The sequence below is a fragment of the Muscardinus avellanarius genome (assembly GCF_963383645.1).
Source record: "Muscardinus avellanarius genome assembly, chromosome: 12".
Taxonomy (NCBI): Eukaryota; Metazoa; Chordata; class Mammalia; order Rodentia; family Gliridae; genus Muscardinus; species Muscardinus avellanarius.
Window position 1 is genome coordinate 36,824,884 of NC_137798.1, and position 18,902 is coordinate 36,843,785.

Consider the following 18,902-nt stretch of genomic DNA (forward strand, 5'->3'; position numbering starts at 1 on the left):
TACACACAGCCCTACTTTTTAATTACTCATTTTGAAACAGGGTCTCACTGAGTTGCAAAGGACCTAAGTAGCCGAGGCTATCCACAAACCAAGATCCTCCTGTCTGTCTCCCGAATGCTAGGATTACAAGCATGCAACACCATGCCCAATTCAAGCTCTTAATATTGAAAGGAATTTTTTTTTTTGGGGGGGTGGTACTGGGGGTGGAACCCAGAGGCTTTTTACCTCCGGGCTATACTCCCAGACCTGTTTTGTATTTTATTTGGAAACAGGGTCTCACTAAGTTGCCGAGAGCCTCACTAAGTAGCTAAGGCTGGCTTGGAACCTGTGCGATCCTCCTGTCTCAGCCTCCCAAGCGCGGGGATTACAAGCATGCATCACCACGCCCGGCTAGGAAATGTATTTTTTAAACAGGTAAACACGCACCAGGCATGGTGGCGCAGGCTGGCGTGTAATCCCCGTGCTTGGGAGGCGGAGACAGGAGGATCGCACAGGTTCGTAGTCAGCCTCGCTGGCTTAAGAGACCCTGTTTCCAAATAAATAAAAAAAAGGTCTGGTAGTGTAGCCCTGAGGTAGAAGGGCTTCCAGGAACCTCAGTACCACCAAAAAAACCCCCACAAAAAACAAAAACCAAAAAAACAGGTAAACACTGGGCAATGTAAAAAATGCTTTTAAGCTAGGCTTGGTGGGGCACTTGGTAGGTTGAAATAGGAACAATACTGAGGAACCAATATAAAATAAAAAGGAGACCAGGCACACGCCTCTAATCCCAATACTTGGGAGACAGAGACAGGAAGATTGCAGGTTCAAAGCCAGCCTGAGCCACTCATCAAAGCTCTCAGCAACATAGTGACACTGTTTCCAAATAAAAAATAAGATAGGAGCCAGGTGTGGTGGCACAGCTTGTAATCCCAGCATTTGGGAGGCTGACACCTCTTTGCTGACAGCCTGTTACTTAGTGAGGCCCTCTGCAACTTTGTGAGACTCTGATTCAAAATAAAGAATAAAAAATAGGGCAAGGGGTGTAGCTCAGAGGTCAAATGTCCCTGGGTTCTATTCCCAGACCTGCAAAAAATTAAAATAAAATAAAATAGGGTAGGGGTATAGCTTGGAGGTAGAATGCTCATAGGTTCAATCCCCAGCACTACTAAATACAAATAAGTGAAAGGGGTTGGAGTATAACTTGGAAGTATAATGCCCCTGAGAGCAATCACAATATCACATAAAAATAAGAGGCTGAGGCCAGGCGTGGTAGCACACACCTGTAATCCCAGTGTACTTGGGAGCCTGAGACAGAATCACAGGTTCAGAACCAGCCTCAGCAATTTTAGCATAATCCTGTTTCCAAATAAATACAATAGGGCTTGAGGTATAGTTCAGAGGTAGAATGCCCCTCAGTTCAATCTCCACCAGCACCACCACCACCAAAAATAAATAAATCTCTAGTACCAAAAAAAATCCCTAGTACCAAAAAAATTAAGACAACTAACTGACCATTTCTAGCTGAAGAATCCTTTGGAACTAATTACAAGCCAGGCATGGTGGCACATGCTTGTAATCCCAGTACTTGGGAGGCTGAGTCAGGAAGATTGCAGGTCCAAAGCCAGCCTCAGCTAGCCAAAGAATACTTTAAAACTAAATACAAAGCCAGGTGTGGTGACGCATGCTTGTAATCTCAGCGTTCAGGAGGCTGAGACAGGAGGATCTGGGTTCATGCTCAGCCTCAGCTACTTAGTGAGGCCCTTTGCAACTCAATGAGACCTGTTTCAAAATAAATAAAAAATTGGGCTGGGGGTGTAGCTCAGAGGTAGAATGCCCCTGGGTTTCATCCCCAGTACCAGAAAAAAAAAATTAAATATAAACCGGGCACAGTGGCACATGCGTTCAGGAAACAGAGATGGGAGGATCGTGGTTTGCAGACAGCCTCAGCTATTACTTACAGAGGCCCTTTGCAACTCAGTGCAACTCAATGAGACCCTGTTTCAAACATAAAAAGAACTAAAAGAACTAAAAGGGCTGGGGTGTAGCTCGGAGGTAGAAGGCCCCTGGGTTCCATCCCCAGTACCACAAAAAAAAAAAAAAAAAAGAAAAAGAAAAAATGAAATACAAGCCGGGCATGGTGGCACATGCTTGTAATTCCAGTTCTTGGGAGGCTGAGACAGGAGGATTGCAGGTTCAAGGACAGCCTTGGCTACTTAGCCCTCTGCAACTTAAGTGAGACCCTGTTTCAAAATAAACATAAAAAAAAAAAAAAGCCGGGCGTGGTGGCGCACGCTTGTAATCCCAGCATTTGGGAGGCTGAGACAGGAGGATGGTGGTTCGTGGGCAGCCTCAGCTACTTAGTGAGGCCCTCTGAGACTCAGTGAGACCCTGTTTCAAAATAAAGAATAAAAAATTGGAAAGGGGGTGTAGCTTGGAGGTCAAATGCCTCTAGGTTCCAGCCCCAGACCCTCAAACAAAAAAAAAAAAAAAAAAAAAAAAAAGAAAGAAAGAAAAATAGGGCCGGGCGTGGTGGTGCACGCTTATAATCCTCGCGCTTGGGAGGCTAAAACAGGAGGATCACGTAGGTTCGAAGCCAGCCTCAGTTGGCTTAAGAGACCCTGTTTCCAAATAAAAATATGAAATAGGTCTGAGAGTGTAACCCGGAGGTAGAAGGCCCCTGGGTTCCACCCCAAGTACCACAAAAAAAAAAAAAAAAAAAAAAAAAAGCTGGAGGTATAATTCAGAGGTAGAATGCCCTGGATTCTATCCCCAGTACCACAAAAACAAAACAAAACAAAACAAACAAAACCGGCCAGGCATGGTGGCGCATGCTTGCAATCCTAGTACTTGGGAGGCTGAAATAGTATTGCAGTTTTGCAGCCACCCTCAGCAATTTAGGTAGGCCCTCTGCAACTCAGTGTGACCCGGTTTTAAAATAAAGAGCAAAAAATAGGGCTGGGAATGTAGCTTGGAGGTGGAATGCCCCTGGGATCAATCCCCAGTACCACAAAAAATAAATAAGTACAAATAAATATAAATACAAGAGATCAGTGACAAGTATGTGAATATGTGTATTTCTTCTAGCCTGCCAATTTTAATAAGTATATTTACTGTAGAAAAGTACATTTCTTTATGTAGTAATTTCAGAAAACTAAATTTGAAGGACTCAAAAAGTGTCTTAAGTCTGATGGCGTAAGTGAAATAGTCATGATACAGTTTTGTACGCTGCAAACATTTTAATGATTATTGTTGAGCATACATTTTGAAAAATTTTTACTTCAAACTGCAACAAGTTAAATAAATGTTTATAATATACAAAGAAAATACAACCAAACAAAACTTGCTTTAAGTGTGCCTTGCACCTAGACCAGTGTTTCCCCACCCCCAGTATTTATTTTTGAGCTGCACAAACACACTTAAGAATTTGATCTTTATAGTATGGCATTTAGGAAATAAAAATATACTCCCACCTCAAAGAAATAAAAAGGTTGTGCATGATTATATGCCAAACAAAAGAGAGAACACTATAATACTCTGATAGTGCAGGCATCATTAAAAAGGAAAAGAAAAAGCTTGAGATGCTCATTAACTCTCTATGTTTCAAGGAAGCCGATTTTTGACCAAGTAGCTTAAAAGCCAGCAAGACGGGAATCGGTGATGGCAACTGTAGTGTATGGAGTATGAAATGACAAACTTTACACAAATACACTGTTAGAAATGTACCAGTGAACACTGAAGATCTGAAAAGCTGCTCTTTGGAACAGTCAAGTAGGACCAACCACCTTATTCCAGTCACGTAAGCCCTTGTAAAGCAACACAGTGTTCTGTGCTATATACCTGCTGGCTGGGTAGTTAAAGGATTGGTTTTATCATTAGCAGCTAACAAACTTATTCCACATGTTCTTAAAGCCTTAAATGGTGGGAAAAAGGCAAGTGTCATTAGCGTGGAAGATTAGACACTTCTCTGCACACAAACACAAGAGGCTTCACTAGTATTTTAAAGTCTCTGATGTCTCTCATTGTATTTCAAAACTCAATTGAGATGAAAGCCTTTCTCCATTGTAGCAGCTAGCAAACGCTCTCTCATGATCTCCTCTGAAGAATACTCGGGCAACTTGAGATAGTGCACACAGGTATTGACCGATGGATAGCTTGCGTCAGTAGCATCGACCTGAAGAAAGTGAAAGTAACAGAAGACCATAAATATAAATGGTTTTTCTTTATTTTAATCCTAAAGTAATTGTATGTGGATTCCCCATTAGGTAGACTTTAGACTTTACCTTGCGCACAACCGTGAGCCTGGGATGCAGATTAGCCAGTCCACCAGGGGGTAGAGTTGAGCAGCCAGTGGTAAACTGCAGGAATGCTTTCCTTTCATCAGAAGACATGCCACATAAAACCCTCACAAACCTCAGGAAACCAGGGCTAGAAGAACAAAAGTTTAGTTATGTTGATCTGACAGTAGGTTTAAATAAAAAACACTACTACTACACTGCAATCCATTAATAACTCTTCTAAAAAAACAGTATCTACATGTCATAAGAACAGACTGCTGGGCACTGTGACAAACACCTATAATCCCAGCTACCCAGGAGGCTGAGAATGGAGGATCACAAGTTCAAGGCCAGCCTTGGCAATTTAGCAATGCCCTGTCTCAAAAAGGGGCCAGGCATATTGGTGTACACCTATAATCCCACTACTTGGAAGGCTGATATAAGAGGATCTCAGGTTGTAGACCAACCTTAGCAATTCAGCAGGATTTTCAAAAACCTAGTGAGATCTGTCTCAAAACAAAAACTAAAAAAAGACCAGGGCTATAACTCAGAGATAGAATGCCCATGGGTTCAATCCCCAGTATCACAATAATAAATAAATAAATAAATTAATTAATTAATAAAAGCCGGGCATGGTGGCACATGCTTGTAATCCCAGCATTTAGGAGGCTGAGACAGGAGGATCATGGTTAACGGCCAGCCTCAGTTACTTAGGCCCTTCGCAACTTAGTGAGGCCCTGTTTCAAATTAAAGAATAAGAAATAGGGCATCAGGTGTAGCTCAGAGGTCAAATGCCCCTGGGTTCCATCCCCAGACCCGCAAAAAAAACCCCAAAAAATTTAATTACGGAAAAAAAAAATTATTTTTAAACCAGGCATGGTGGCGCACGCTTGTAATCCCTGTGCTTGGGAGGCTGAAACAGGAGGATCGCACAGGTTTGAAACCAGCCTCAGGTACTTAGTGAGGCTTTCAACAACTTAGTGAGATCCTGTTTCCAAATAAAATATAAAAAAGGTATGGGAGTATGGCCTGGAGATAACACGCCCCTGGATTTCACCCCCAGCACCACCACCCCCCAAAAAAATTAAATAAAATATTAAATATGCTAAGGATATAGCCCAGTGGAATAGCCCTCCCCTACCCCTCGTTTAATTTCCAGGACTATCCAGAGACTTGCTTGGTAAGCATGAAATGGGACAATACAAGCAACTTTTTTTTTGGTACTGGTGATGAAACCCAGGGGCATTTTACCTCCAAGTGACATCTCCAGCCCTATTTTTTATTCTTTAATTTGAAACAGGGTCTCACTGAGTTGCAAACGGCCTCAACTAAGTAGCTGAGGAGGTCCACGAACCACGATCCTCTGGTCTTACCCTCCCAAATGCTGGAATTACAAGCATAGGCTACCATGCCCAGCTTTTTCTGGCTACATTTACAAGCTACCTCAAAGACAGTCTTGTACTTATATAAACAGTTAAGAACCGAAATACCAATGGACTGACTGTAAGGTCAAACATGCAATAACGCCAGCAAATCAGAAAAAAAATCACGATATACCTGCATTAATTAATCCAAATAAGGATAAATTTATCAGACTTAAATAATCCACTTTTATTCCAATAAAATGATCAATTACCATAATGAAATGAAGTACTTTTTTTTTTTTTGGTGGTACTGGGGTTCCTGAAAACCCTTCAATCTCCGGGCTACACTCCCAGACCTATTTTATATATTTTTAAAATTTGGAAACAGGGTCTCTTAAACCAGCGAGGCTGGCTTCAAACCTGGGCAATCCTCCTGTGTCCGCCTTCCAAGTGCAGGGATTACAAGCATGCACCACCACGCCCAGCAATGAAGTACTTTTATGCCAGAACATGTATGAATTTTTACACACACACACACACACACACACACACACACACACACACACTTTTTAGGTGGTAGTGGTACTAGGGATTGAACCCAGGAACATTCTACCGCCAAGCTACATCTCCAGCCCTCTTTCTTTCTTCTTTGGAAACAAGGTTTCCCTGGGTTGCTGAATATCACTATGGTGATGATGCTGGCCTCAAACCTATTGATCCTCCTGTCTTAGCCTCCCAAATACTGCATTATAGGCATATGTCACTGCACCTGGCTACAATTTATTTTATTTATTTATTTATTTTGCAGCACTGGGAATGGAAACTAGGAACATTCTACCTCTGAGCTATACCTCCAGCCCAACTTTTTTTTGTGTGTGCCATTCTGGGGACGGAACCCTGCCCTACATTTTATCTATATTTTGAAACAGGGTCTCACTAAATTGTGGAGGGCCTCACTAAGTAGCTGAGGCTGTCCATGAACCATGATCCTCCAGTCTCAAGCCTCCCAAATGCTGGTATTACACACGTGTGCCACCATGCCTGGCTTTATTCTTTACTTTATTTATTTATTTTGGTGGTACTGGGAGTAGAACCCACAGGCTTTTCTACCTCTGGACTATACTCCCAGACCTATTTCATACTTTATTTGGAAACAGTGTCTCATTAAGTTGCTGAGAACCTCACTAAGTAGCTGAGGCTGGCTTTGAATCTGCTCGATCCTCCTGTCTCTTACAAGCGTGAGCCACCACAGTCAGCTATTTTTCTTTCTTCTTCTTCTCCTTCTTCTTCTTCTTTTTTTTTTTTTTTTTTTTTTTTTTGTGGTGCTGGGGGTGGAACCCAGAGGCTTTCTACCTCTGGGCTACACTCCCAGACCTATATTCTATTTTATTTGGAAACAGGGTCTCACTGAGTTGCTGAGAGCCTCACTCAGTAGCTGAGGCTGGCTTTGAACCTGTGTGATCCTTCTGTCTCAGCCTCCCAAGCACTGGGATGACAAGCGTGCGCCACCACGCCTGGCTCTATTCCACGCTTGGCTCTATTCTTTATTTTGAAACAGAGACTCACTGAGATGCAAGAGCCTCACTGAGTAGCTGAGGTGAACCATGATCCTCCTGTCTCAGCCTCACAAATGCTGGGATTACAAGTGTGCGCCACCATGCCTGACTTGTTCTTTATTTTACAAATTGAGAAGCTGGGCATGGTGGCATATGTTTGTAATCCCAACATTCGGGAGGCTGAGACAGGAGGATTGTGGTTCGCAGACAGCCTCAGCCAAATACTGAGGTCCTTTGCAACTCAGTGAGACCCTGTTTCAAAATAAAGAATTATGCCGGGCGTGGTGGCACATGCTTGTAATCCCAGCATTTGGGAGGCTGAGACTGGAGGATCATGGTTCGTGGACAGCCTCAGCTATTTAGTGAGACTCTCTGCAACTTAGTGAGACCTTGTTTCAAAATAAAGAATAAAAATCAGGGCAGGGTGTGTAGCCTGGAGGTAGAATGCCCCTGGATTCCACCCCCAGACCCGCAAAAATAAAGAAAGAAAGAAAGAAAGAAAGAAAGAAAGAAAGAAAGAAAGAAAGAAAGAAAGAATTTAAAAAACAGGGCCGAGGAAGTAGCTCAGAGGTAGAATGCCCCTGGGTCCCATCTCCAGTACCACAAAAATAAAAAAAAAATTTCAAAAGTAAGGCTGGGGGGTATAGCTTGTAGGTAGAATGTCCCTGGGTTCAATGCTAGTACTATAATAAATAAATAAACAAACAAACAAAGAGAAGGATTTCAACATTAGTTAGGATTTAATTTTCTTCTTGTATACCCTCCTCAACCTTACCATTAGATATGACTGTGTGTGTGTGTGTGTGTGTGGGGGGGGGTACTGGGGATAAAACCCAGGGGCATTCTACCTCCAAGCTACACCCCCAGCTTGCTTGCTTTCTTTCTCTTTCTTTCTTTCTTTCTTTCTTTCTTTCTTTCTTTCTTTCTTTATTTATTTATTTTTGGTGGTACTAGGGTTCCTGAAAACCCTTCTACCTCCGGGCTACACTCCCAGACCTATTTTTATACTTTTTAAATTTGGAAACAGGGTCTCTTAAGCCAGCACGGCTGGCCTCAAACCTGCGCGGTCCTCCTGTCTCTGTCTCCTAAGCGCGGGGATTACAAGTGTGCGCCACCACACCTGGCTCTTTATTATTTTTTTGGTGGAAATGGGGATGGAACCCAGGGGCCTTCTACCTCCAGGATATACTCCCAGATCTATTTTATATTTTATTTGGAAACAGGGTCTTGCTAAGTTGCTGAGATTATTCTTTATTTTTTGAAACAGGGTCTCACTGAATTTCCAGGGCCTCACTAAGTAAGCGGAGGCTGTCCGCGAACTGCAATCCTCCAATCCCAGCCTTTCAAATGCTGGCATTATAAGCGTGTGCCAATATACCCGGCCTCCCCAGCCCAATTTTTGATTATTTTATTTTATTTGTTTTATCTTTTTATTTTTATTTTTATTTTTTTTTTTTTGCGGGTTTGGAGATGGAACCCAGGGGCATTCGACCTCTGAGCTATACCCCCTGCCCTATTTTTTTATTCTTTATTTTGAAACTGGGTCTCACTGAGTTGCAGAGGGCTTCACTAAGTAGCTGAGGCTGTCCGCGAACCGCAATCCTCCAGTCTCAGCCTCCCAAATACTGGGATTACAAGTGTGCGCCACCACGCCCGGCTTGATTCTTTATTTTAAAACAGGGTCTCACTGAGTTGCAAAGGGCCTCACCAAATAGTAGCTGAGGCTGTTTGCGAACCGCGACCCTCCTGTCTCAGCCTCCCAAATGCTGGGATTACAAACGTGGGCTGCCACACCTGGCTTTTACCAATGGATAAGAATCTTGGCACCATTGCTTTCTCATTTAGTTTATGAACATAATTCATTCTTTGGAAAACATTATTTGATTTTTGGACAAAAAACAATTTTGTAGAACTTAAAAATATTCAACACATACCTGTCACGTGTATAGCCCAGTTTAGGTTCAGTGTAATTGATAATATCCTCTGCTGCCCAGGAAGGTGACTGGTTTCCACAAAGAATCATCTGGACTTCTTCATGGCTGAAGGAACTTAGTTTCTCCATTGGAAAAACTTTATTAAACCCATCTACAATATACATATAGCAAAAACACAAAAACAGAGCACAACTCTTAAGTCTCTTAAAATACAAACATAGTAAGAGAATACTAGTCACTATGGTCAACAAATTCTTATCAATACCTAACCTGGAGATCCAGTTCTGTTATATAAGTAGCTAAAATTGTATTCAGGTTTTTCCAAAGTAATTTACAGTCTCATACTTTTCTCCCATTTTCACCTGAAGAACATTCATATTTGTTTGTTTTGTGGTACTGGGGATTGAACCTAGGGGCATTCTACTTGAGCTATACCCTCAGCCCTATTTTTTTATTTGGAAATACAGTATTACTAAGTTGCTTAGAACCTTACTAAGTTGCTGAGGCTGGCCTCTAACTACAGTCCTCCTGTCTCAGCATCCCAAGTACTGGGATTTCAGATGTACCCCACCATACCTGGAAAACTTTCATGTGTTAATTTATCCTGATCATGTAATGTAGAATGTATGCAAACTAATGCTCACTTACAAATGAGCAAACAAGGGCCAAAAGTGGGTTTTGATTACCTCAGAGGAGCAAGCTGAGACTCTTCCACAGATTGAGATTGTTAAAACCTACTCTGAGAAATCTGCAGGTCCTATCTGGAGGACAGAAACTACAGGGGAAGGTCAGTGATCTTGACCTTATTTTGGTGATACTACAGACATTCTACCTCTGAGCTACATAGCCCCCACTGTAAATTTTTTATTTTGAAACAGGGTCTAAGTTACCACATGCTGCCCTTGAACTGTAATCCTCCTGTTTCAGCCTCCCAAGTACTGAGGATATAGGTAGGTGTCACCACACCTGTAAGATTTTTTTTTTTTTTTTGGTGGTACTGAGGATGGAACCCAGGGGGGGCATTCTACCTCCTAGCTACACCCCCCAGACCTATTTTTTTTTTAATTCTTTATTTTAAAACAGGATTTCACTGAGTTGCAAAGGGCCTCACAAAGTAGCCGAGGCTGACACGAATCTCGATCCTGTCTCAGCCTCCCAAATGCTGGGATTACTAGCATGCGCCACCATGCCTGGCACCTGTGGTGATCTTGACCTTAATTTCAACTGTCTCAAAGTAAAAGGAAAGAGCTTATTATACTTTAAAATTACCTCTAAAGGCTTCCATCTGTTTCTGAATACCTGTATGCATACAAAAGTCAAACATCAAATCCACATATTCCTCTGCATTATCCATTGTTATCATCTGCAAAGAAAAATATGCCAGTATTGTTAATATCTAGGACTATTTCAGTAGCACCTAGTACAAGTGGCCTTGTTATTAGAGGATGTTTCAGAACAACTGTATTAAGAGCAAAATCTTTACCTCATCTTCACCACTTGGCTTGAGATCCACAGCTGTAAAACCATATATTCTTGAGGAAGGGCAAAACTGGAAATTTAAACTGAGAGGACAAAAAAGATTAAACTGACATTCAGCAACTGTTGATGTTTAGTTTTCATAACATTGCTGCCATAACTATGAATGTCCCCTCCCATTAAAATAATATCACTACCTACATCAGCTTAAGTATAAAATGACTAAATTTTATTATTTACTTATTTTCCGGTGCTGCGGATCAAACCCAGGGAAATTCTATTTCCAGGCCACACCCCCCTAAACCATCTTTATTTTTTATTTTGAAACAGGGTCTCACTAGGTTGTTGAGAGTCTCACTAAGTTGTTGAGGCTGGTCTTGGACCTGCAATCCTCTTGTCTCACCCTCCCATGTACTGGGATTACAGGCATGTGCTACCATGCCTGGTTGATACCTGATTTTTTTTTTTCCTCCCTGATACTGGGAATTGAATTCAGGGGGCATTCTACTTCCCAGATACAGCCCCAGCCCTATTTTTATTCTTTATTTTGAAGCAGGGTCTAAGTTGCAGAAGGTCTAAGTAGCTGAGGCTGTCTGTGAACCATGATCCTCCCATCTCAGCCTCCCAAGTATTGAGATTACAAGTGTGCGTCACCACACCTGACTTTTAAATGCAAAATCGTATGCATCCTATGCACAAAAACTACTGGGCCATCTGTTCTCCAACCTGTGCTTTGCAAAGAATGCGTGAAACTATGACTTTTTATATTTCACTTCTTTATGATACACAATTAATGAATTAAAGATTTTTGTAATAAATCATGATAGGAACATGCTTATAAGACAATTTTTTCAGAAACTACTCACTATTATTTACACATAGGAAATATGTGTATATTTATACATAGATAGTAATATATCGCTTACTGATTGGGGATACATTCTGAGAAATATGTCACTAGGCAATTTTTTTTTTGTGCAAGCATAGAATATACTTATACAAACCTATACAGTACAGCCTACTACACACCTAGGCTTTAACTCCTGGACTACAAACTTGAATAACATGTTACTGTGCTGAACAGTGTAGGCAACAGTAACACATTGGTACCTGTGTATCTAAACATATAAAAGGTAGAGTAAAATAAACCAGGTGACAGGAATGTTTCACACCATGAACATTCTGTGGAGCCACCTTCTTACAGGAGGCCCATCACTGGTTGAAATGTTACTATATGGCACATGACATATCAAACACAACTTCCCAATATTATCAGCAAACATTAAAGAAAGTGAAAGCCTTTTTGTCAACCCTAAAACATAAGAATATACCTGAAGAAATGATAACTACATGTATAGAAAAAGCATCTGATGTAGATATAGCCACTGGAAACAATGGCTTATATACCAACCAAACTCTTCTTAAGCTTTGCAAGGAGGCTATGTATCTATGATAAATTTATCAAAATATTTTGCCTTCAGACTTTTTACAAAAGACTTATATAAATTTAATACATCTGAAAAGTTAGATAATCTTTTGGAGGTTGATAATAAACTATATTCTGGTATCCTGAGTATTAATTACCTTTGTCACATTAATAAATCAAAGGTTTAAATTGAGAATCCATATTCCTATAGCATATTACTGCTTTTGACAGACTGTTTAGTCATATACTGTAAATAAGCAGGGACAGAGAAACTAAAGGTTTAGAACACATCCACTCATTGTGTTAAAGAACGTAATATAATACTTACCCTAAATCCTCTATGCTAAGTGGAGGCCCAGAACCTGATGGATTCTTCAGCACCAGTTCCTGTAACTTCGTGTTCTTTTCATCTTCAGAAAGACCTTTGTTGCTTAAAATCTGGCGCCTCTTGATAGCAAGGTCTTTAATTTCTTTTAAAAATCTGGCTCTGTGTGGGTTTACTAGTTCAAAGTCCTCCCAGGTTAAAATCCCATTAAACCAAGCTGGAGGTTTGGGCTTAGGGGGATCAAGAATAAATTCTGATTTTGAGTCTTCTTCAAAGCTTCCTACTGATAGTGAATCATGGCCTTCTTCTGTAGAAGCTTCAGACTGACTTTCAGTACAGTGTAAGTCTCTATCACCTCTTGACTCATAGATCAGTTTACTCATATTGCTTTTAATGTCCCCCATACACATGAGTTTAAAAAAAGGTTTAGAAATAGGTAAATCCACAAGTCTATTGTCTTGAATGCACTTGGCCAAGAATATTCCAAGGAAATGAAAGAGTTTCGTGATCCTTTCAAGCTCATCACTATCTTGTGGAAATGGTGCTGTAAACAGTCCACATGACCTCTGCACATAGTATCCAGGAGGTTTCAATCCACCTCCAAGATCGACCTAATTTTTTTTAGAGGGGGAAATGCAAATAAAATTAGACAAAAGCAACTAAGCCTGTAACTCATTTTATCTAAGAAAAATATCCATAAACATCTTCATGAATTTTTTTTTTTTGGGTCTGGGGATGGAACCCTAGGGCATTCTACCTCCAAGGTACACCCCCTGCCCTATTTTTTATTCTTTATTTTGAAACAGGGTCTCACTAAATTACGGAGGGCTTCACTAAGTAGCTGAGGTTATCCGCAAACCACAATCCTCCGGTCTCAGCATCTTCATGAATTTAACCATCTAAAAGTATATATTTTGTTACGAGCTTTTGATGATTAAATTTTATGCTTAAGAAATTATTAATAATGTCAAAATTATGCAGTAATGAAAGTAGAGTAGAAAACCTGGCTTATGTTCTAAAAGCATAAGGTATTTTTAACACTTTCCAAAGCAGAGTCACAACTCAAATCACAAAGATATACATCTTACATGACGAGATTCATCATCGGGGAAGTTATCATCACAAAGCCAAGCTCCCAAGTCCGTCCTCTGAAATTCTGCTGCCACCAGAGCATAAAACTCTAATGTGGGTCCCAAACCAGTTCCTTCTTCTCCTAAAAATTCAACCTAAAATAGGAACAAATAAATATGTTTGTGAATATAAGGTGCTTTTTTGAAAAATTTGTGTTTGCATGTGTACGGTACTGGGGATTGAACTCAGAGGCATTCTACTACCAAGCTATGCCCCAAGCTTAATATTACTTATCATTGCGAAACAGGGTCTTGCTAAGTAAGGGTCTTGCTAAGTTCGTGAAGCTGGTCTTAAATGTTTGATCTTCCTGTCTCACCCTCCCAAGTACTGGATTACACAGATGTGCATCACCATGCCTGGCACAGTTTTTTATTTTATTTTATTATATTATTTTTAGTGGCACTGGGGATTGAGCCCAAGGGCATTCTACCTCAGAATTACACCCCCAGCCGTGTGTGTGTGTGTGTGTGTGTGTGTGTGTGTGTGTGTGTGTGTGTGTAGCTGGGAATTGAACCCAGGGACATTTTACCTCTATGCTACACTCCCAGCCCAAGTAAGAGAGAGAGAGAGAGAGTGTGAGTGTGTGTGTGTGTGTGTGTGTGTGTGTGTAGCTGGGAATTGAACCCAGGGACATTCTACCTCTGTGCTATACTCCCAGCCCAATTGTGTGTGTGTGTGTGTGTGTGTGTGTGTGTGTGTGAGAGAGAGAGAGAGAGAGAGAGAGAGAGAGAGAGAGAGATAGATAGATACTGGGGGTGGAACCCAGAGGCTTTCTACCTCCAGGCTATACTCCCAGCCCTATTTTATATTTTATGTGGAAACAGGGTCTAAGTTGCTGAGAGCCTCACTAAGTTTAGCTGAGGCTGGCTTCGATCCTGCACAATCCTCCTGTTTCTGCCTCTCAAGTGTGGGGATTACAAGAATGTGCCACCACGCCTGGCTCTAGCCCAAATTTTAGTCCTTATTTTGAAACAAGGTCTCACTAAGTTGCAGAGGGCCCCACTAAGTAGCTTGAGGCTGGCCACGAACCTGGATCTTCCCGTCTCAGCCTCCCACATACTGGGATTATAAATGTGCATGGCTCCCATTTTATTTTTACTTGAAAACAGGGTCTTGCTAGGTTGATGCATGTCTCACTACTTGCTGAGGGTGTCCTCAAATCTGTAATCCTCCTGTCTCAGCCTCCAAAGAATTGGGATTATAAGAGTGCGCCACCAGGCCCAGATTATTATTATTATTATTAATTTATTTTTTGGTGGTACTGAGGGTGGAACCCAGGGGCTTTTCTATCTCCGGGTTATACTCCCAGACCTATTTTATACTTTATTTGGAAACAGTTTCTCACTAAGTTGCTGAGAGCCTCACTAAATAGTTGAAGCTGGCTTCAAACCTGTGCGATCCTCCTGTCTCAGCCTCCCAAGTGCTGGGATTATAAACGTGAGTTACCATGCCCGGCTTGTTTTATTTTTACTTACTTACTTAACTAACTTACTGACTTACTGACTGACTTACTTACTTATTTATTTGCGGGTCTGGGGGTGGAACCCAGGGGCATTTGACCTCTGAGCTACACCCCCTGTCCTATTTTTTATTCTTTATTTTGAAACCGGGTCTCACTGAGTTGCAGAGGGCCTCACTAGGTAGCTGAGGCTGTCCGCGAACTGCGATCTGGTCTCAGCTTCCCAAATGCTGGGAATACAAGCATGCGCCACCACTCCCGGCTTATTTTATTTTTAATGATTCAATTCTTTCCAAAATTTGACTCTCCTCAATCCAATAGTACACCATTTCTCACAACAGCAGTGTAGTACAGTATAATAAGCAACATAGGAATTTTATTTCAGTTTTTCTAAAAAGGAGATTACCTTTTGTTATACACTATTATACATTTAAAACAGTTCAACACTGTTCATATATTGATTACTGGTCATAACAATTACAGAATAATTAAATCTGCTTTTTATATCAAAGCCAATCAAATCTCAGGTAAAGAGATTAATTTGCTCAAAGAAGCAATGGTAAACCAAGTGTGGTGGCGTACGCTTATAATCCCAGTATTTGGGAGGCTGAGACAGGAGGATTGCAGGTTCTAGGCCAGCCTCAGGTACTTAGTGAGACCCTCTTTCAAAATAAAGAATAAATATAGGGCTGGGGAGTGTAACTCAGAGGTAGAATGACCCTGGGTTCAATCCCCCAGTACCACATACACACACAAAAAATGATGGTGTACGGATTTTTTTTTTTTTTGGTGGTACTGGGGTTCCCGGAAGCCCTTCTACCTCCGGGCTACACTCCCAGACCTATTTTTACATTTTTATTTGGAAACAGGGTCTCCTAAGTCAGCACGAACGGCTGGCTTCGAACCTGCGCAATCCTCCTGTCTCTGCCTCTCAAGCGCGGGGATTACAAGCGTGCGCCACCATGCCCAGCTGGTGTACAGATTTTTATGTGTGTGTTTGTTTTTGCGGTACTGGGGTTAAACCCAGGGGCATTCTACCTCTGAGCTACACCTTGAGCCCTATTTTTTATTCTTTAGTTTGAAACAGGGTCTCACTGAGTTGCACAGGGCCTCACTAAGTAGTAGCTGAGGCTGTCCTCTAACCGTGATCCTCCTGTTTCAGCCTCCCAAATGCTGGGATTACAAGCTTGTACCACCATGCCCAGCTAGATTTTTATGTGTTTTTGTGATACTAAAGCCTAAACTCTTTAACTGTATCATTTAAAGGTGTTTGTCTATACTCTACCTCTTCCAAAATTGATTTGAAGCCAGGCGTGGTGGCGCATGATTGTAATCCCAGCATTTGGGAGGCAGGGACCGGAGGATTGTGGTTCACCAACAGCATCAGGTACTTAGCAAGGCCCTTCGCAACTCAGTGAGACCCTGTTTCAAAAATAAAAAGACTAAAAAATAGGGCTGGGGGCATAGCTTGGAGGTAGAATGGCCCTGGGTTCCATCCTCCCAGTGCTGCAAAAAAAAATTATTTGAAGCCTCTTCTAAAACCATACATCATAAAATAAAAAAAAATTAAGAATTATCTAGATTAGAACATAAAGGCAAGAGCAATATGATAAGAGCAAAGAACACTTAAATATAAAATGAATCATAAAGCTTGTACAACTTCTAGAGATGTATCAGATTTGTCATGATCAATTTGTGATCCAAAAGATCAAACAAGCTGATTCATGAACGTTAGTGATAGGAGATATTTCCCCAGTTCCTCATTAAGGGATAATGGGATATGACTAACAATGTCCAAAACAGCATTTCTATAGTAAAATACTGAATTTCATAGTCTTTTCCTGCTTTCAATACAGACTACCAATGATGCAATAGCAAGTACAATTTAGGTTAAGCAATGGCACAAACACAGCATGCTCCAAAAATGCAGATTATCTCAAAGCACAGCTTAATATAAAAAGAATTTTTGTGAGTACTATTCATTTCAACTTTAGGAAATGAACCGTGGCCTTTAAACATATCTTGCCATCGCGAGAATGAAGAAATTTGCTGCTAATTAAGCATGCCAAATCCTGACCCATGAGAGGTGGGCCAACACCCTCTTAGAAAAGGCGCTCTGCCAGAAAAGGCCTCTGTAGAGATAACAGAGACCCCTACTCGTGTTTGTCTGACACCACTTTTAAGCAGTAGAAAACAAAGACTGGCTGACTTCCTAAGTATCATTCCTTTCCCCCCCAAAAAATTTTATTTATATGAGGTTACCTCAAGAACTGATTTCCGATCTGCATGTATTTGCATGACATTCTCAGCCCATTCCATCAGAGATTCACCACGTGGAACTTTTACTCTTTCATGCTTGAGACGACCAACTCTAAATTCTCCAGGGTCATCTCGCCTCACACTGCTTGTGGTCCTTGTTCGTTCCACAGTAGCTTCACGTCGGTTTTGTAACCACACTATCGCTCTGAAATAGAAATGACTATGTAGTTGCAACATACTTTAACAGCTGAATGCACTATTAAACCAGTAACAAAATATAAAGATTTAAGAGGGTCTTGCTAAATTGACCAGAGTCTAAGTTGTTGAGGTTGGCCTCAAACCTGAGATATTCCTGTCTTAGCCACCTAAGTGCCAGGATTACAGGTGCATGCCACCATATCCAGCTTAGTCAATTTAATTTTTACCGCATAAATTATGGTTTCCTTTCATAAATAAAATATTTAAAATTCTTTTTATTATAGTCTGCATTCAAAAAGTTGAGAAAATACTGGGTCTGTATATTCCCTTGTTATTTCAGTTAAATATAGGTCTAGCTGGACACAGTGGTGCACACCTGTAATATCAGTATTTGGGAGGCTAAGGCAGCAGTATCACAGGTTCAAAGACAGCCTCAGCAATCTAGTGAAGCCCTTAGAAACCTAGTGAAACCCTGTTTAAAAAACAAAACAAGGCTGGGGGTGGTGGCATAAGCTTGTAATCCCAGCATCTGGGAGGCTGAGAGAAGAGGATAGTTTGTGAACAGCCTCAGCTACTTAGTGAGGCCCTTTACAACTCAGTGAGACCCTGTTTCAAAATAAACAATAAAAAATTGAGCTGGGATTCGCCGGGCATGGTGGCACACACTTGTAATCCCCGCACTTGGGAGGCGGAGACAGGAGGATCGCGCAGGTTCAAAGCTAGCCTCGCTGGCTTAAAATATCCTGTTTCCAAATAAAAATATAAAAAACAGGTGTCCAGGGGTATAGCCCAGAGGTAGAAGGGTTTCCAGGAACCCCAGTACCACAAAAAAAAAAAAAAAAAAAAAAAAAAAAAGAAAAGAACAAACAGGGCTAGGGGATTGGCTCAGAAGTAGAATCCCTAGTGTCTCTGTCTGTCTGTCTGTCTGTCTGTCTGTCTGTCTCTCTCTCTCTCTCACACACACACACACACGTCTATAGTCTAAGCCCCCAAAAGTACATCCTCAGCCCTATTTTATTTTGAAATGGTCTCAAGTAAGAAGCTGAGGCTGACTACATATCCAAGTTCCTCCTGTCTCAGCCTACCAAGTACTGGAATTACAAGTGTGAACCATCATGCCTCATTAAGCTATCTTTATTACTTTGATACAAACTGAAAATTAAGACTGAAATGATTAGTATAGCCAGGCATGGTGGCACATGCTTATAATAAGAATTCAGTTTTGTATTGCTGAGAATTTTAAATTACCAAAGAATTGTAAGCCAGGCATGGTGGCAAATGCTTGAAACTCCAGCATTTGGGAGGCTGAAACAGGAGAATCACAGCTGAGACAGGAGAATCAGTTTGCCGACAGCCTCAGCTACTACTTTTTTTTTTTTTTTTTTTTGCAGGTCTAGCAATGGAACCCAGGGGCATTACAACCTCTGAGCTACACCCCCTGCCCTATTTTTTATTCTTTATTTTGAAACCGGGTCTCACTGAGTTGCAAAGGGCCTCACTAAGTAGCTAAGCCTGTCC

The 18,902-nt window shown here is 41.2% G+C and overlaps 1 protein-coding gene across 8 annotated transcripts in view; it reads right to left on the reverse strand.

Moving 5' to 3' along the window:
- Positions 1-4,015: 4,015 nt before the first annotated feature.
- HECTD1 (HECT domain E3 ubiquitin protein ligase 1) overlaps positions 4,016-18,902 on the reverse strand; it is a gene marked incomplete at both ends in the record, with an annotated part of 106,727 nt that continues 91,840 nt past the window's right edge. For all 8 annotated transcript variants that reach the window (XM_080706757.1, XM_080706756.1, XM_080706752.1 and 5 more), the window contains 8 exons: positions 4,016-4,153; positions 4,263-4,407; positions 9,111-9,261; positions 10,380-10,473; positions 10,594-10,672; positions 12,341-12,948; positions 13,426-13,563; positions 17,190-17,391. In XM_080706757.1, the coding sequence (XP_080562883.1) occupies positions 4,016-4,153; positions 4,263-4,407; positions 9,111-9,261; positions 10,380-10,473; positions 10,594-10,672; positions 12,341-12,948; positions 13,426-13,563; positions 17,190-17,391 (1,555 nt within the window). The remainder of the gene's footprint in view (positions 4,154-4,262; positions 4,408-9,110; positions 9,262-10,379; positions 10,474-10,593; positions 10,673-12,340; positions 12,949-13,425; positions 13,564-17,189; positions 17,392-18,902) is intronic.